Source organism: Alosa sapidissima, chromosome 24 (assembly GCF_018492685.1).
Source record: "Alosa sapidissima isolate fAloSap1 chromosome 24, fAloSap1.pri, whole genome shotgun sequence".
Taxonomy (NCBI): Eukaryota; Metazoa; Chordata; class Actinopteri; order Clupeiformes; family Clupeidae; genus Alosa; species Alosa sapidissima.
Window position 1 is genome coordinate 9687048 of NC_055980.1, and position 18635 is coordinate 9705682.

The 18635-nt window shown below is 42.7% G+C and overlaps 2 protein-coding genes across 2 annotated transcripts; both read right to left on the reverse strand.

Annotated features, from left to right (window-relative positions):
• Positions 1-238: 238 nt before the first annotated feature.
• On the reverse strand, positions 239-6907 carry chadlb (chondroadherin-like b). Its single transcript, XM_042083291.1, has 9 exons — positions 6220-6907; positions 5972-6006; positions 5230-5397; positions 4852-5046; positions 4371-4672; positions 3572-4070; positions 2645-3331; positions 1587-1753; positions 239-739 (listed from the first exon to the last, which is right to left on the reverse strand). The coding sequence occupies exons 3-9, from the start codon at positions 5395-5397 to the stop codon at positions 439-441; spliced, it is 2319 nt and encodes a 772-aa protein (XP_041939225.1). The 5' UTR covers positions 5972-6006; positions 6220-6907; the 3' UTR covers positions 239-438.
• Positions 6908-7055: 148 nt separating this feature from the next.
• rangap1b (Ran GTPase activating protein 1b) lies at positions 7056-18067 on the reverse strand. The gene is made up of 16 exons (XM_042083604.1): positions 17966-18067; positions 17107-17230; positions 16800-16927; positions 16576-16635; positions 16307-16486; positions 16025-16159; positions 15675-15833; positions 15272-15385; positions 15058-15157; positions 13567-13651; positions 13278-13431; positions 12969-13073; positions 12398-12500; positions 9018-9106; positions 8498-8619; positions 7056-8073 (listed from the first exon to the last, which is right to left on the reverse strand). The coding sequence occupies exons 2-16, from the start codon at positions 17216-17218 to the stop codon at positions 7995-7997; spliced, it is 1725 nt and encodes a 574-aa protein (XP_041939538.1). The 5' UTR covers positions 17219-17230; positions 17966-18067; the 3' UTR covers positions 7056-7994.
• Positions 18068-18635: the final 568 nt, after the last annotated feature.

Sequence of the window (18635 nt, forward strand, 5' to 3'; positions counted from 1 at the left end):
TGTCACAATCTTGTTGGCAGTTAGCTTCAAGATTTTACCATGTGTAATCCAATAAGACAAGCATTCTATCGTCAAAACAAGTAAAAATGTTCTCTATCAAAACTCCTATTGGAGGAGAGAAAATAAAATGTTCCTTTATCCCCATTCTTATCAAATATTAAATACAGTAACATTGGTTTTAGGTTTTCCAAAGTACATTCACAACCAAATGAAAAGATACTGAAATAAATCGTGTTAACACTAACACAAACACAAAAATCGTGTTCCTAAAACCATTTAACCAGTACACACTATTAATGTAATATAAAAGACCTTTATACACAAATATATGAATGTAGTTTGAATTACAAAAAAAAGGATCTAGGTGTGGTTTCAGATGTGTGGTCCTCTGTAGTGACTAAGCTGTGAATACATATCTGTGCTGGGATCCTGTATGAGTTACACTGCCTTCCTCTTTTTCAATGTGGCCTGCTTTTCTGTCTGTGTTGTGTGAGGTTGGGTCTGCCTCTTGCCTGGCTTGGCTTTAGCCTTCATCACACGGACTACTTTTGGCCCGTTGAGGAGGGCTGGTTTGGGCTTGGTGGCCTTCGGGGGCTTGGAGGTGCGGGGGGCTTGTGTGGAGGGCGGCCTCTCGCCTGGGCAGCTCTTGAAGATGTGAACGTCCTTGACCCTTTGACCCTTGAGTTCTGGCGGGTGAGCGCAGGTGGCTCTGACCTTAAGGTTCACCTTGTCAAGCCACCTGAAACGGACACACACACACACACACAAAGGGTAAGTTAAGGACAGTAAACAAAAGCATAAAAATCCATCAGAACATAGCCTCTTTAAAACTGCTCAGTACACCTACCACATACTGTGTAAAAGGAAAAAGTCTAGCTTGCTGTGCTATTGGCTTGCTGTACAAGTTGTTTAAGTCAATTTAACAACTGTTCTAAGGAACTCTGTTTTTAAGCTTTGTTACAAGGAACTGTTTGTCTGAAGGTCAGGTACAGTGTGTGTCAGCATCTACGGCCCCAAAGTGGAAGAGTAACACAGTGAGCTGTGGTGTATAGCTGCTGTACATACCTCAACCTCAAATAAAGCCAGCCTATGATACATAATCCCCATAGTGGTTAGATTCGATGTATCAAAATGGCCAAGGTTCAGCATAGCAATAACACTGAATTTACATTTTTGGAGGTTCTTTGCTAATTATTGCTCTATTCTATTCATAACACAAGTTTTAGCATAGGGTACTGTTATTTTAGGCTTTGGTCTACTACTCTTTTCACTGACAGATAAATATTGTTTTTATGACATTATCTTGTTTCTTGAGAACGTGTTCTAGCTACTTTGTAATATATTGTGATTTACTACCAGAGCGTGTTGAAGCGGTGACCTCACTACACTGGAATGAACACATGTGGTGGGTCCCATCATGGTCCTGCACTGCGTCAATATGTCTACATATTTAGCAGAGGTGAGCTTACAAGATGTTTGTTTAGAGCTCGGTGGTGTGATCTGATTGAGCCCAAAACGGTGTCCTTTCTCATTTGTACCACTAGGGGACAGTCTACACTTGTGAGCTGTGTAAGTATGCAACTCACTTGCGTAGAGGCAGCAGTGGGCAGTCACAGTGAAAAGGGTTCCCTGCCAGGTTTATGACCTCCAGCCCAGTCAGAAGCCTCAGGTCAGGCACCTCCTCCATGTGGTTGCCCTCCAGGAAGAGGCTTTGCAGCCCAGACCCCAGCCCAGACAGAGAGTCCTTAGACATCTAGGAGAGGAGAGGGTGTTACAGAGGCATGAAGGACTACAAGGACTTTCTTTGAATGTTAATGATGGTCTGTATATGATTTGCAGCACTAAGTAACTCTTCCAATTGCGTGATACATAATATTTCATGGTTGCAGGTGCTGTATCTGTCACTATTGTTGACAATTATGTTAAAAGTCCTTCTAGGCCCTTCATCCAGCAATTCTGCTCTAGCTCACCCTTTTAATCATGTTTCTTAGTAGTGTTTATATCTGTAAAGCTCTTTACTGTTTATTACTTAGATCAGTAGTTCTCAACCTGGGAGTCGAGACCCCCTTGGGGATTGCGAGATCATTTTAATTCTACATTGAACCACCACCAAATTCATCTGTTTTGTTTAAATGGCATTTCCATTTCTAACACACATGCATACAAACAGCGTTGTTGTTCACACTAGGCAGTCAATACATTGGCAGTCTGACCTTAGCTAGGGTGTGTAAATTGGCAATAGTAATATTGCAGCCTTTGTGGGCTAATAGTTTTATGTCATGATAATGTAGTCCTCTGTGGCTTTGTTGTTGTAGTATCTGTGCATTGTTGTTTATGGTCAGAAATTGCTGTTACGAACATGATAAAGCGCTCATGACACCGCTGATGGTTGGTAACGTAGAAGTCTCATCCACTGTCTATGGAGATGGGTTCTCAAAAAAAGTAACATTGCTCCAACTCAAGTCTCCAATCTAAATGTGATCTAAAAGCACAGCTGTGAAGCTAAAATTTAATTTATGTGGAAGGTGGGGGATGGTGTCATGAACACCAACTTGATGGTTCTGGGAGGTCGGGACTCAAAAAGAGGTTGAAAACCACTGACTTATACCATTGTAACTAAAGATGACATTCTGGTACCACCTACCTTCTCTAAACCCATGTTATCCAGATAGAGGTGTTTTAAAGTGGCCCCCACTGCCCGGAAGGCCTCAGCGGCCACCCAGCGGATGGGGTTTCCCGACAGCCGCAGCTCCCCCAGGCTGCTGGCCTTGGATAGAGCATCACTGGGCACGTCCCTGATCTTGTTGCTGCCCAGATGGAGGGTGTCGAGGTTAGGTGCCGGGTCAAAAGCCCTCGGCGAGACCGTGTTGATGACATTGGACGTGAGATAGAGCGCCCGCAGGTTCTCTGCACCCGTCAAAACGCCCGCCTCCAGCTTGGTGATGGCGTTGTTCTCCATGTGCAGTGCCAATAAGCCAGGCAGCAGCTTGAAGGCGCCCTTAGGGAACTGGGTGAAGCGGTTCTTCTCCAAGTGGAGGTAGGTGAGATGCGGCAGGCCCTTGAAAGTGTCGGGGCTGAGGGAGGAGAGGTCGTTCTCGGACAGGTAAAGGTAGATGAGGCCCTTCATGCCATTGAAGGCCCCCGTCTCCAGCTCGTGGATCTTGCAACGCTGCAGGTGGAGGGAAACCACGTCAGGAACGCCGGGGAAACTGTTGCTAGGGATGTAGTGGAAGTGGTTGCCACGCAGGTCCAGCAGGCGAGTGTCCGGAGCGAATCCGCGAGGGACTTTAGTGTGACCTTTGTTCTCACAGGAGGAATGGAAGATGTCAGCCTATGAAGGAAAACACATCAGAGTCAGTTCTAAAAATCAAGCTCATTATCATTTTACTTATCAAGATCATACCCATCATCATCATCATCGTGACTAGGCCTGAACCAACAGTAAACTGGTATTAACCACTTTTGAAATATTGAATAATCTTTCTTGAAAAATGTTTTTATGTGTGTCTTTCAATTTTTCACACAAACACATCTGAACAGCTTGATCCCGCTATCCTGCTATGCTTCTCACCTCACAGTGGCAGTCAGCTGGACACTTGACCTTGTTCGGGGGTGGCGTCGTGGGCAGGGTGGCCCTCTCCTGCTCCTCCTGCTCGGCCTTTAGCATGGCCTCCTGGCTCTGGCAACGCAACTCCCCTGGCTGCACGGCCTCCAGGTTCTCCCCAGACAGATGCGGCGGGCCTCCGCAAGTGCCGCCCAGTCGCACCTTCTCCCGCAGGGCCCACTCGCGCAGTGACCGCAGGTAGCAGCTGCAGTAGATGGGGTTCCCGGCTAAGTTGAGGCGCGTCAGCTTGGGGGAGCCTGCGGCTAGCGGCTGCAGGACGCGCAACTGGTTGTGGCTGAGGTCCAGGTGAGTGAGGCTTTTGGAGGGGAGCACAGCGGTGTTGGAGAAGTCCTGAAGGGACATGTGGTCCAGGAAGAGGTGGGTGAGTTTGGACATGGAGACGGCGTCCTCACCCATGTAGGTCATGGGGTTGTAGCTCAGATCCAAACGTGTCACCTCTGGAAGTCTAAGAGCGAGAAACAAGTATGGAAATGTATTGAAGGACAGTTTTAGCTTTTGAGTCCAACGGTCAGATTAACTTCTGTTGAAAACATTAGTAATAAATATTCCCTTAATATCAGTTCTCTCACATCCATTTGAACTGCAGAACAGTTTTCAGTCTTTTTGCTTGTAAATGTAAATTCATAGCCTCTTACACTTATACACATGAATACTCTTCACCTTAGTTTGTTTCCTTACAAAGTTGCCTACATTGTCTTTTACAAACTGCATTATTAACTGAATTCACATGAGCTATCAAAATTACCTGGTCATAGTTTCAGTAGGGAAAAACTGGAGCTCATTGTGGTCCAAACTAAGTCTTGTGAGGGTGAAGAGCCCAGCAAGAGACTCAAGGTCCAAGTAATTGAGGGAATTGTGACTAAGGCGTAGCCACTTGATGTTTTGCAGGCCCTGGAAGACCATATTAGGCAGGTACACAAGCTGGTTGTGGGTGAGGGAGAGCAGGTTGAGGAAGCCAAGCTGAGAGAAAGCCCCTGGTTTGATCTCTTCTACCCTGTTCCGGTCAATAAGAAGCTGCTTCAGGGAGGACAGCCCATCAAAAGACTCCTAAAAAGGACCAAAGAAAGTTGAGGTATGAGGTGATGTAAAAACAGAACAATATGGTCTGACACTTGTTAACAGTGCTAACATTTAACACTTTTAACATTTAATCAAAATGTGCTATGTAGTCCCCTACACCTGCTTCTCCTTGTAAAATGAACTGATTATAAAAAGCAGGTTGTCACCTGGAGGAGAATTTCAATGTTGTTGTTGGCCAGGTTGAGGAAGACAAGGCGACCCAGGCCACGAAATGCGCCCTCCCGCACCGTGCGGATGTTGCTGCGCTGCAGGGACAGGTGGGTAAGGTATGGCGTGTGTGCGAAGGCATTAGTGGGAAGCACCTGGATGTCGTTCCCTCTCAGGTCCAACTTCACTGTTATCTGAATTGAAAATATAGATGCTTCTTTATATTATGTGTGTGAACCAAACAAGAACACCTGACAGATCACACCATGTTTAAATTATTTCAGTGTTATAACATCAATAATGGAATTGCTTTAAAATGAATAAATAGAATATCCCCTACTGTTAAATAACGTGCACCACTTTGAACGCCATCTCACCTCATCAATGGTCGGAGGAACCGCCGTTAAATTCTTGTTGACGCACGCAACCGTGAGTTGTACTGCGTCACATACGCACAATTTTGGACATTTGGCTGAATGCGCCCCAGGAATCCCAAGTATTAACAACGCCATTACTGGCCACATGGAGACGTACATTTCACCCATCTGTATAGGGGAAAGCAACTGTATCTGTAAAGTTGATCAAAATAAATAACTCCAAAATGTGTTATCTGTCTATAGATAACCTGTCTGAGATGACACGCAATTCAATAAATGCGTGATATTTCCCGAAGCCTAATCTACCGACACATTTTTGGATTAGCCTCATTTCTTGGCCTTCGCAAAAAATCTGGTATGCGTAGGAACACTACAAGGCACTGTCCTAGCGGCAGAATCAACAAGAAAGTCCACGACTGGACAAGGCTAACTTCCCAACCCAACACCAAAATCCACAAACATGCAATATTTCTTATGAGTTAGATACATCACTGTATGTCTGCTGACACTGAATATGCCTGTGTCGTATCATAACGGACATAAAACTTTGTTTAGTAGAATGTATGAATAAGATTTCTCTTTGCGCAAAAGCCATGCGCATGGAAAAATTCCCAATACGTTACGTAGAGATAGTATACAATCTCACTTCAAAATTAAAATAATCAACAGAAAACCTATTTATCGGTAGGGAGGACAGGCCTATACATTTTGCATAGTTAGAACACGTTTATAAACAACTTACATTTGTGTCACCTGATGTTTACCGCAGCTGTCCAACTTCACGTGTTGTGTATGTATCCAGGAGAAACGTGTGGAATCCAAATTAGACAGGAGAAACAAATAAACAGCAACTACATCAGTAAAACCGAAAAAAAGTTTGAATAAGCTATACAATAAAAAACGGTATCTCCAGATATCTAAATCATGATAACGCACAGACAAGCTTGACTTGAACAGGACAAGATATGGTTATGAACTCAAGAAACTTACGCACAAGATATGGAAGCCCAGAGAACTTTTAGTCGGTAAGGTATGTGTGCGGTGTCCCCCTAGGGAGTCCACCTCAGTCCACAGTTTAGCTGGCAGCGGCGGGTTTGCACAAAGGCGCGCAGTGTTTTCTCACTGGGCACTCACTCGCGGCTGCCGGGTGTCTCTTATAAATAAACCATAGAACACAGTACGTGGTACTAGCGGTTATATTCTGAATTGAAAACGTTTTCCTTGTCACTTTTCTTTAACGTGAATAAGCTATACTGCACAATATACCAGTAGTATAGAGTAACAACTGTGTAACAAATACCTGGTCCCTGCAGCAGCCTTTCTTAGAAAAAAAAAGTTGTCCCCTACAAAATGAATAACTGAGCTTGAATTGTCAGTTTTGGTTTGATATGATCTCCCCAGTCACAAACCCTTGGTCCCCTTGCAGCCGTATGCTCTCACATTGTCTGGTCTGCACAACAGCCCTCCCTCGGCCGTTCCCCATCTAGAATAAACTTCTTTTATCCTCCATTCAGGCCAACCAACGCTCGCTAGATCCATCCCTATGCGCGTTCAAAGTGCTATAGAATTCTGTCTCTCGGCCTAAGAAAACAGCACCATACAATGTCGACTCCAGAGAAGTGAAAATATGCTGCAGACATAAGTCGAGCCATGAGACAACCAAAAAGTTCAGCAACCATGTCATGGTGGTACAAAGCTGTTTACCCATTAGTCAGCCCGGAGTTATTTGATATCTGCTCATGAAAAGGAAATCTAAATGAAACCATTTAGGTCGTTTTACACGTATTTTACACTTTTTACACAAAATATGAAACAATTTGAAGATGTAAACTCACTTGTATCCATTTAATTGAGTGGTACTTAGCATGTCAAAAACAACAAATATAAACCACACATTCACCATGTGTCAATACAAATGTAATATTGTAATAGCTTGATAATGTGCACAAGACAAAAGTACCTCTTCTACTTGATCCTTCTTGTAAGTTAGGTTATATTCTACAAAGGTATGTAGCAGCCACCTTGTTTAATTCCTCTCCCTACTTCAGTCACCTGAGTACATATTTTGATATTGTCAAATGCTTTCCAAAATGCATATGTACACACACATAATTATTTTGAAGACAAATGTTGAGAAAAAGGCAAACTGGAATGTGTAAATGACAGTGCTGCACAATAGAAAAATGCAAAATGGTTAGTAGTCACCTTTGTTAGGTCTTCCCTGTTCACCTTAAGTCTATTGCTCCACTTTTTAATATTTTTCCCTTTCATTATAAAAATATACATTAAAATGTAAAAAAAAAAAAAAATGACCTGCATTGTTGATTAAACCCAAACCATCCCACAACCTGATCTACAGTTTCTGTATAAATGAGGCACTTTTCAGTCTCTTATCGTCCGATCTTTTCTGAAATGACAGATGGACGATCCTCAAAGTGACCTGTATTTAAGGTTTGCTACAAAGGACACTGAGATGAAGCAGAGAGTTGTGATACAAAATGTGAAGGCATATGTCCTTATAGCATGAATGTATGAGTGGTTGTCACGTCTGTTATTCACAGGGCATGGGAGGGTTTCAGCTCGGGTGCGTAAAAAAAAACAGGTCTTACTAAACTCATCACTATACAATTCAAATGCTACATTAAAAAAAATAAACCACAGGGAATCTCAAAGAACTCTCAAATGTCTTATTTGTTGCATTTAAGCAGCCTTTGTGGAGACCTGCAGTCCAATGGCTGCCAGACTCCTCTGCTCTCCGTGCTCTTTTAAGAAGCCGTCCTTCTGTCCAGTGCTGCCTGGAGTGCGTCTCGGCCACTGCTGCAGTTGCTTAAGGCCTCACCATATCTGTGGGAACACACACATTTTACCATAGGGAACTATGTGAACACTGACTACTAAAGCCCTTAGTCATACAAGTGCAAGCTTTAAACTAAAAGCCAGTAGCAACATTACAGTTGGTACTGATAAAAAAAACTGCTGATATTTTTCACAATGTAATTTGCGTTCTACTGTTCAAGCCTTTCTGAACAGAAACAACACAATGTTTTTATTCATTACGTTTGAGAAGTATATTCTGGTCCACCTGTAGATATGTAGTTGACGTTGATGCAAACATTAAATAAAAAGGTGAACAGCTGTCAATACCTAAGACTTGAAAACATATATTTGTCTGAATGTCACTTGGCTCTCACATTTAAAATCTATGAAATTAACCCAAATTCAGTTCATATTTGTTGGTATACAATATGGAGTGACTTATTTGTCTTACTTTGAAACAAAGGTCTGCAGCACATCTGCGTGGTCCCGAGGGAAGTACTCCTGCTCCACAGAATGAGTCAGAGCCAGCAGGTGACCAGGCATCACGCACGCCTTCTGAACCTTGCCCTCGCCCTACAACAATAAAGATGCTTGGATGGAGAGCTCAAAGGCACTAAAACTCACATAATAATCCAACAGGCAAACAGATCAAGTAACAACTAGTAAGGACAAAACCGGATTTAGTGCAGGTAGGTTTTGACAGACCAAGAAAGTAAGTAAGCTTTTAGTAGGTACATGAAATCACCTTCACTGACATTTAGCAAAGGACAGTTTGGAATGGGTTCCATTACAGTTAATTGCAAGACTACAGTAATATATTTTGGTTGTCACCTATCCCTTTCCAGATGGCGATCATACCAATCAATGCAACTATATAGAATGATACAATATATAAAGTTAATCTAATAAATCTCCCATGTTAGATGAGTTTTGTGCACGCAGTAGTCAAAGCAACATTAATGACAAGTTACCTTCAGCAGCCCCAGCGTCACCAGAAGGGAAGAGAGGAAACTGTAGGACTGGAAGCATGAGCCACACAGAGCTTTCTTCAAAAGGGCATCTGTTGGACAAGACAGTGATCTTAATCATTCAGGTCCATCACATTCATCATGGCATTCAAAATAACTGCATTTAGTTTTTACTTTTGATGTTTAATATAATCCATTCCAGACCCATTTCAAATAGAGGACATTTACATTTATTCATTTAACAGACACTTTTAGCCAAAGTGACTTACATCAATTATATTAAAAGGCCCATTGTCCCCAGAGCAACTCTGGATTAAGTGTCTTACTCAAGGGCACAACAGGCGATGTGAATTGGGAAATCTTTTCTGGCCACTGCATGCTAACCCGTCTCCTTAACCAAAAAAAATATGGCATTGTTGAGCATTTGTGGCTGCAGTGTAGTAGCTTGCTAAGTAATTAAATACTCTTCCAAAAAAACAGTGAGCACGAGGCAATACAGCGAGAGTTATCTTTCATTTGGATTCACTTTCAACGGAGATCAGACTGCACCGACACCGTAATGCTTGGTCTGTGAGGAAAAGCTATCCAACAGTGCCATGGTCCCAAGCAAGCTTAAACGTCATCTCCTAACTAAACACCCGTCACTTCAAAGCAAGAACACCGAGTACTTTGTTCGCCTGCCTGAACATACTCAGAAACAGGTAACTTTAGTGAGGAAAAGCACAAAGATGTCTGAGAGAGCTCTCAAAGCTAGCTACTTAATAGCTGAACTCCTAGCCAAATCAAAAAAGCCACACACTATGGCAGAGACTTTAATACTACCTGCCTGCAAAGCCATTGTGAACGAGATATGTGTTGTTTTGGAAAAGATGCACATTACTGGGTAAATTTGCATTGCAACTTGATGACTCTACGGACATTAGTGGACATGCTCAACTCTTGGCCAATGTGCGTTTTGTAGATGGAGACGCTATCAGAGAAGACGTCCTATTTTGCAAGAAAAAACAACAGGAGAGGACATTTTTCGGGTCACATCAGAATATCTTGAACAAGGAGGACTTCAGTGGGAAAACTGCGCTAGTGTCTGTACTAACACAGCAGCAGCCATGGTCGAGCACACGAAAGGCTTCGTTAACAGAGTGAAAGAGAGACACCCAGATGTGATTGTTATGCACCGCTTTCTGCACCGCGAGGCACTCGTTGCCAAGACTTTTCCAGCAGACCTAGCTCCATTGTCGGATGATGTTGTGCACATGGTAAACTTCGTACAGACAAGACCTCTGAAAAGCCGCATATTTGCATCTTTATTTGAGGAAAAGGGAGCGGAGCATAGCGCCTTACTGTTCCATACGGAGGTCCTGTGGTGGTCGCAGGGCAAAGTGCTGGCCGTGTGTATGAGCTCCGGGAGGAACTAGAAGTGTTTCTGACTGATGAGAGTTGCCATAATGCAGAGCTGCTGGCAAGTTGCCATATGGCGTGCTTGTGGGGGGTAAGAGGGTTAAGGCTGCCAGTCTTATGACGTCATTTTCTATATTTTTGATATGTTGCTGAGTAGATCATAAACAGCAAAGAAACGTGATTGATAATGACTGACTGACTATTATTGTGTTACATGCTTCAAATGTAAAGCACTTTGAGCTGCATTCTGTGTATGAAAGGTTCTATACAAATAAAGCTTATTATTATTATTATTATTATTAAGTGATGAGGCTGGCATACTTGACCGATATATTACAGCATTTAAGTGAACTGAACACACGAATGCAATGCCGAAAAGAAAACCTGCTCACAAGCACAGACAAAATAAATGGATTTCGTTCAAAGGTGCACCTCTGGCAACAACATCTGTAAAGTGCCAACCTTGACATGTTCCCCCTCACTCAGAAATGGCAAGGAGATGTGAACACTGCTGCACTGTGTGAGATAATAGGTAAACATTTAAAATCTCTGCTCTGAATGCCTCGACTGGGTTAGGGACCCATTAAGCTCAGCAGCAAAGGACATGACTTTGCAGGAGCAGGAGGAACTAACTGAACTGAGACAACACCGTGGTTTAAAGCTAAGCTTTTCTGATCTACCTTTCAACGGTTTTTGGTTGACTGCTGCCAAGGAGTTCCCCATTCTGGCAAACAGAGCTATTTTGATATTGCTATCATTTTCCACAACATATCTATGTGAGCTGAGCTTTTCAAGCATGACTGCTATAAAAACTAAAAACAAAGAGACTGAGAGCTGTTGAGGAAGAGCTTTGTGTGTGCCTTTCTTCAGTTCCTGCCAGGATATCAGCTTTGTGTTCATCTAAATAGGCCCAGATTTTACACTGAGTGAATAAAAACAAATTGAGAGATTAAATTGACATTATTGTGTGTCACACAGTGTGTCATTTTCTAATATTTTGGTTGGTGGTGTGCCGCAGGATTTTCTTAATGTAAAAAAAATGTGCCGTGGCTCAAAAAAGGTTAAGGAAAACCCACTGATGTATGTGGTAGAAGTGTGAAATATTTTTTTTTTAAATTAGTGCCTTCTTGACCGAGAAAAGGCCGAAAATGTATTTTTGGCTCATGTGGATGAAAGCCAACAACTCCCAGAATTTACTGCCTTTTGCTGCCCTGCCAGGCCACTCCCCCGGAAAGTACAAGAGGAACTCATTAATGTCACATAAGAATTCTAAAATTAAAACGATCATTGTTTTATGTTGCACTCAATCTTGTGGCCATATATTGTTCTTCATATGGAAGTTTTCAAAAATCATGTGTTTTGCGAACATTAACAGCACATCGTTGCCTATTTGCACGAAAGTCACACATTTTACATATTTCCATGTCAGGTGCCCCGCGAATTGACAGCATAGACTACCATGTCCGACATTAAAATAATGTCCAGCAGCAGCGAAAATTGCTGAACTTTTTTTACATCACATCACAAATGAGTGGTTATGGGCTAGGTTGATGCAGGCCCTTGAGACCAACATACCAAAACATTATTCGTCATCCTCGGTGCCACGGCTGTCGGTAGTTTAAACTAGCCTATGTAAACTTCGGAAAATTTCAATATTTTTGAACATATTGTGAATGAATGGCCATCACAAGTTGTCGTAAGCTGTAGCCTAGTAGATGCCAGAAGTGTTTATCACAACAAACTTCCAAGATGCAGTAGGCAGCTGTGCATTCATATTAGACAAGTGGTAAAAAAGTTAAAACGATCAAAAGTGTTATGACACTTCTCCTACCCTATACATTTGGTAGATTCAACAGAGAACCATTCCTGTGAGAGTATAGAGTATTCTATTGTCCAGAATTTTATCGTGGTTACACCAGTAACCGTTACATCCCTACTATGCATCTTGTTCAGACACTGTAGGTCCACTGCTGTAGCTCTCTTACCTGTAGTGTCCAACACAGCTTTCTTCACTTCAGGCTCCTCTTCATACACAGAGGAGATCTTCAGAAAAGCATCTGTAATCTTGCTAGAATCGGAGTAATCCACCTTACAGAGAGAAAGAATGACATCATGAGTATAAGTATAAGTATATATACTCTTTTGATCCCGTGAGGGAAATTTGATCTCTGCATTTATCCCAATCCGTGAATTAGTGAAACAGACACAGCACACAGTGTACACACAGTGAGGTGAAGCACACACTAATCCCGGCGCAGTGAGCTGCCTGCATCAACAGCGGCGCTCGGGGAGCAGTGAGGGGTTAGGTGCCTTGCTCAAGGGCACTTCAGCCGTGCCTACTGGTCGGGGTTCGAACCGGCAACCCTCCGGTTACAGGTCCGAAGTGCTAACCAGTAGGCCACGGCTGCCCCCGATGATGATTCTGCATTCACTGAATTCCACCATTAATGAAATAAAAACAAATTGCTATTGAACCTCTGTGCATTGCCAGGGGTGTCCTGAGTTTTACTAATGTCTTTTCTATGTATTGGTCTCAGCGCAAGTTCCACCTCTTACCTGCTGCTCAATGAGAAGGGTTCTTTTGGCCCCAAGATCCAGAAGCTTCTCTGCTGTGGGTGAGGTAAGGAAGGCCTGGAGGTCTGGACTAAAGGCGGGGGACACCTGGGACAGAGGAGGACCACACAGGGTCAAATGGGAGTTAGTCTTCTAGAGGGAGATTTTAGATGAGAAACAAGAACCCCCTGTTAGGAGGGCTGGAATTACCGCAATAATTGCAAATACCTGAACCATGCTTCTGATTTCTGTTATGATGACTTACATGACAGTTCTGAAAGTGCTCTTTGGATTCCCTGACCAAGTGCTTACCCGGTCTGATGGCTTCACGGGGCTGCCGTCGCCATCACTGCTACCTTGTGATTCGTCCAGACCATTCTCCTCCTGCTCCTCCTCATCATCACTCTGTTCCTCTATTTCTTCATCATCTTCATCGTCGTCTTCATCTGGCTCACCCTCATCATCACTACAGAGAAGGACTTCAATTATACTTTCAGACACCAATGTACAACAAACATACACACATTTGTATACAGCTGTCTGTAAATCAATCACTGCACCAGACAGACAACCATAAGACAAGCAGAGAGAAAGATTTTACCTGAGTGAGCCCAACATGTCTGCCATGTTCATGCTCTCCAAAGCTTCTCTTACTGCCTCACAGCCTTCTTCACCAAAGCAGTTACCTACACACACACACACACACACACACACAAATATGCTCATCTAATTGTCAATGACACAAGCTCACAATACCAGGGCTCTACAGTGCGCCCATTTCACTCGCACATGCGAGTAAAAATTATGCCGTGCGAGTGCAAAAAAATATTTAGGCGCACTGGTGCGAATGACTTCTAACCATGTCAATGTTTGTCTACAAAATACACTGCAACATCGAGAAACATGTGCAAACCATAGAATCACGTCGCGAATGCAGCATAAAAACTACACCTCCCATCAACGTTAGCAATTTCGCGTTGTGACTCGCTAGTAGTCGCTTCTATCAAATCCAAGAGCGCGCAGAAAAAGAGGAAAGTTACACTAGCCAGCCTAGATGCAAAGATTGAAGAAATTAGTTCTTCTATCTACCGAATTCATCGGATATAGGAGGAACAGGATGAGATTCTGAGAATGCAGTGAGAGAAGAAAAGGTAACCTAACATGCCTTTTATCCCAGTTGACATATTGGCTGCAATATGCAAAATATAGCTGTAGCGAACAGGCACAAAAGTAGCCTCCCGTAATACTCCCATTTTATTCAAAGGTAGAACGCTACTGACAACTCCAGGCTTCCACGCATGCTTGTTTGTTTACACCGAATACAGATAAATAGATAGATAGATAGATACTTTATTGATCCCCAGGGGAAATTCAAGGTCCCAGCAGCATACAGACAACACAACCACATTCATACAAGCTGAAGTGCAAATTGAAAGTAGGCCTAACGTTTGCCTACTGCCCCCATCAATGCAGATATTTCAAAAAAAAAAAAAAAGGATACAAAATATATATATCCTTGATAGCCTATGTTGGGTTTTGTGGAAGAGAAAAAAGACTGTTTTAGTAGTAGTATTAGGCAATATGCAGTCAGATAGGTCACCATGGGCATATTTGGATTAGCTACAGATGGATTCACAAATAAATAAATTAGCCTACATTTGGCAGGATACTTGATATACAGGCTAAATGCAAATATGGCAATGTATTATATTATTTTACATTAACAAAATGTAGGAAAATAGAACAGACTGAAAATAAAAGTAGGCACTGATCTTTAAAATCCTGTTTCCTGTAGCCTAAATGTTGTCAGTCATTCTTAATATTCACAATTGGTGCACTGGCACGTTTAACTGTTAGCTGCAGTGTAATGTTAGATTATGTGTAAGTTAAGTACAGAAGTGACTGTGCGCCCAAATTTTTGTCTGTGCTCCTAAATTTTTTAACTTGGGCACACAAGTGCTCCTGGAAAAAAATGTTAGTGTAGAGCCCTGCAATACACTAAAAATACCAAGATATTAGCAATGAAATTAATCCAATCACTATGCCACTGATTTTTTCCTTTATTTAAAACTGGCTTATGACCATGTCATACCATTTAAATCCAACTTCTCCAGCTGGGGTTTGTCTTTCACACATCTGGCTACCACTAGCGCCGCAGCCTCTGACAGCTCACCAAAGGACAGGTTCAGTTCCTGGACAACAAAGTCATACAAGTGCACAAACAGGTTCACATCGCAAAACCCTCACCCAGGTTTTATGGTCGTTTAAAACAAACTGGGTCGTTTAAAACAAAATGTGTTTCTGACCTTCAGAATGGGCAGTCCTTCCCTCAGCGCAGCAGCGATGGCGATGGCTCCTTCTGACCGCACCAAGCAGTCCCCAAAGTTTATGACTTGGACGTTGCGAAGGTGCCTGAGGGCCTTAACACACAGCACAAGCAATCAAGTTCAAATGGTTACGTAGCCTAACACAGTTCAAGAACATATCAACCCTTATAGATTGGAGCTCTATTTTGCATTAGTGAAGGTATGCTTGAGAATGCTGTACTGGTCAGCCCAAGTTTGAAACCCAAATAAAACGCTTGTGAGTCCGGGTCGTTTTAGATAAAATCCCTGGTAATTCCAAATGCACTTTACTTCTTTTTTTTTTTTTTGCATGGCTGGTAAATGCCCAGTCGTATATTCATGTGACATCTCTCCAGGCCCTCACCTGTGCCATTGGCAGTGCCCCTCTCTTGGTGAAGGTGTTGTCATTGAGGTTCAGCACTCGTAGATCAGGGTTGTGTTGCATGGCTCCAGCCAAAGCTGTTACACCTTGGTGGTTGATCCCATTTTGAGGCATATGGACTTCCTCAAGACTCCTCATCAACTGAGACAGACAAGGAGAGAACGACAAAGAGAGTGAGCGAGAGGGGGAGAGAAAGGACGCCGGGTTAAGGAGGAACCATGGCATAATAGAAATGTCATGTGGGATATTTTACAGCATTATCTAAAACTGACTGTGGCATCCAAATCCAATTGTGGCATCCAAAAAAGACAAATCAGACAGCAGATGTATACCTGGAAGGCCTTAGCAAGTGCAGTGGCGCCTTCATTCTCCAAGCGGTTCCTGCCTGCTATGAACACCTTCAGCCTCAGGGGAGTACCAGCGGCACTGGACTGCTTATGACACTCAATCAGTGCACCTGCTAAGATCTGATACAAAAAAAACAATACAAAAAAATACAAACACATAATGGATCTCGTGTTACACCTAATATACATAACCCTACATAAAGCTGTCCATATTTGCGCATTGGACACTGCTGTTGCTGCCACCTTAACACACTGTTAATGCCTCACCTTGCCTCCTCCGATACCCATGCCACAGTTGTTGAGTTTCAGTTCGCGAAGGGTGTAACAGGCTGGACTTTTTAGAAGGGTCTCTATGCCCTTCACTCCGTCTGGCCCAAAGGCATTGTCACTCAGGTCCAGTTCAGTGAGTCTGGCTCCTGATTTTATCAGGGCACTGCCCAGTGATTTCTATGGAGGAGAGCGAGAGCGGGTGAGAACTGCTAATGACCGGTTTCTCACCGGTTAACATCAGACTGAAGCCAAACATATAGACTCACCAGGGCAGCAGGGATTTCAGACCGAAGGCGCCCTGTGAACATGTCACTCCAGCTACATCTCTGCATGAGAAAGGAATAAGAATTGCTAGTTGAATAGCTTATTGAATACTATAATAATATATTCACACAAGCATGTCCCAATGACCCAGACACATTCCCCAGTTGATTTAAATCACTAATCATTACTAACATAATAGAATGTAGTGTTTGCATGCAAAACATACCTGCAATTCACTTTTATTTTCCAGAGCCTTAGCAATAGATTCTGCTGCCTCAACCCCAATGGTGTTTCCTTCAAGCCTCAGAGCTCGTAGCCCTTGGAACTCCTCTATGGCATGCGCTATTTCAGCAACTGTTGAGGGAGACATGCAGCAGTATGACAACAGTAACCCCAATGACTACAGAGTTACTTACATGTTGCTAATACACCGTATCAGTTGTTCTGTACACGCCTGCGTCGGAGTTATACTCAGCGAAAGAAAACAAAATAGATCACAAGATTGAGGCTACTTCAAAAACTTCCTCTCTTACCGGATTGGGCATTATCTAATTTAAGGCCTTGTCCCTTGTAGCTCAATTCTCCATCACCCACATGCGTTTTGGCCAGCGCCTCTGTCAGCTGGGCGATATCTTCAGACGCCATTCGGTCAGCAACCTGTCACACGCGTACCAAGAGTATGTGTTAAAATGCAATTCACTGATAAGTGGCTACATCATAGACACATACCGTCTATGGGCTAAATTAAGTAACGTTAACGCTAGTCTCTCACATTACTATAGGTGTTAACGTTAGCACGTTGTCTAATGATGGGCAATAACAAAATAACAAGTAATTAGGTTAACTCATGAACCGTTAACGTTAATTTAGCCGTAAATCGACACAGATGTTGCAACATCTGGACTTATTAGCTTAATCGCAGGCAAAACGCTAGCACTTGCCTAAGGTTTCCTCGTTGACCAGGCTTCGGGCACAATGACACCCACATTAGCTGGTTAACATTAACTATCTGTGACTGTAACGTTATAACTTAACGTTAACAGCTAGCAGGCTGATGGATCGATTAACGTTAGTGTTATGAAAGGCGTTCTAATTAGGCAACAAAAATGAATACCAATGTTACATTACGATTAAGGGAAATCATTCATTAGATTACTTCATCATATAATAACGTGTTAACTGCTCAGCTAAGGTTAGCTAACACTAGGTACCAGCCCAGCTAGGTAGCAAGCTAGCGCTGAAGACATCTAACCTATACAATTGACAAGTTTTTGACGACATAATTAATGGAGCGACTAATATATTACATCGCATGGCTTCCCTGTTAATTGATTTTCGATTTCATCAGAGGTGCATGAGCTACTTAACATTACAACAACCAGTCAAACTCACCGGTTACCACGAAGAATGGTTTTAAAACGACACCGTTCTCAGACCTCGCGGTTTCCTCCCGCGCGTTCTCGTAACAGGTTGAAAACTTCAGCAGCGTGCACCATGGTGCTCGCGAGTCACGCAGGCATTAGGAGGGGCTTGCTTAAGGTGGGGGGAAAAAAACATTAAAATAAGATCTAAAACTAATCTAGGCTAGTCTAGTTTTACTTGGTTAATATGAGTATGGTAAAATTATCCAAAACAATTCAAATGTGGCCAATAAATTGACGTTTAAAATTGTATACAGTCAAGGTCAATTAATTTAGCAGATGCTTTACATAAATTCATTTTAAGGCTAAATCAAATTTCAACCCAATTAAAATTGATTTAGGCCTATTTCAACTAAATATATCCATTTAATCAGGAGGTCTATGTCAGAGGAGTGTGTGCCATGTGGTGTGTCCCCAGTCTATTTTTCCAGATAGGCTACTTAACAGAGCCAAAAGTCCTCATCACTCCAAGATGACCCCTGCATGTAGATAACCCTACACCTCAGACCTAAAAATGCAAGCCCACATTTTAATGCTTTTATGCTTTTATTTGGACCTGGACAGGAAGATTCACAGATCCAAACATTGAAGGAAGTATCACACCTTGGCAGGTCTGATCAAACACAGAATGCATTGCACTA

Bases quoted from the DNA above. Each gene is read 5' to 3' on its own strand.
- rangap1b (XM_042083604.1), bottom strand. From the start codon at position 17,218: ATGGCGTCTGAAGATATCGCCCAGCTGACAGAGGCGCTGGCCAAAACG. The intron at 15,834-16,024 runs GTATACATCTGC...TGTCTGTCTCAG, and splicing joins CACTTGCTAAGGCCTTCCAG to TTGATGAGGAGTCTTGAGGA. The intron at 12,501-12,968 runs GTAAGAGGTGGA...TCTCTCTGTAAG, and splicing joins CCCTTCTCATTGAGCAGCAG to GTGGATTACTCCGATTCTAG.
- chadlb (XM_042083291.1), bottom strand. From the start codon at position 5,397: ATGGGTGAAATGTACGTCTCCATGTGGCCAGTAATGGCGTTGTTAATA. The intron at 5,047-5,229 runs GTGAGATGGCGT...TTTTCAATTCAG, and splicing joins TTCCTCCGACCATTGATGAG to ATAACAGTGAAGTTGGACCT. The intron at 1,754-2,644 runs GTAGGTGGTACC...CTCCTCTCCTAG, and splicing joins ATAACATGGGTTTAGAGAAG to ATGTCTAAGGACTCTCTGTC.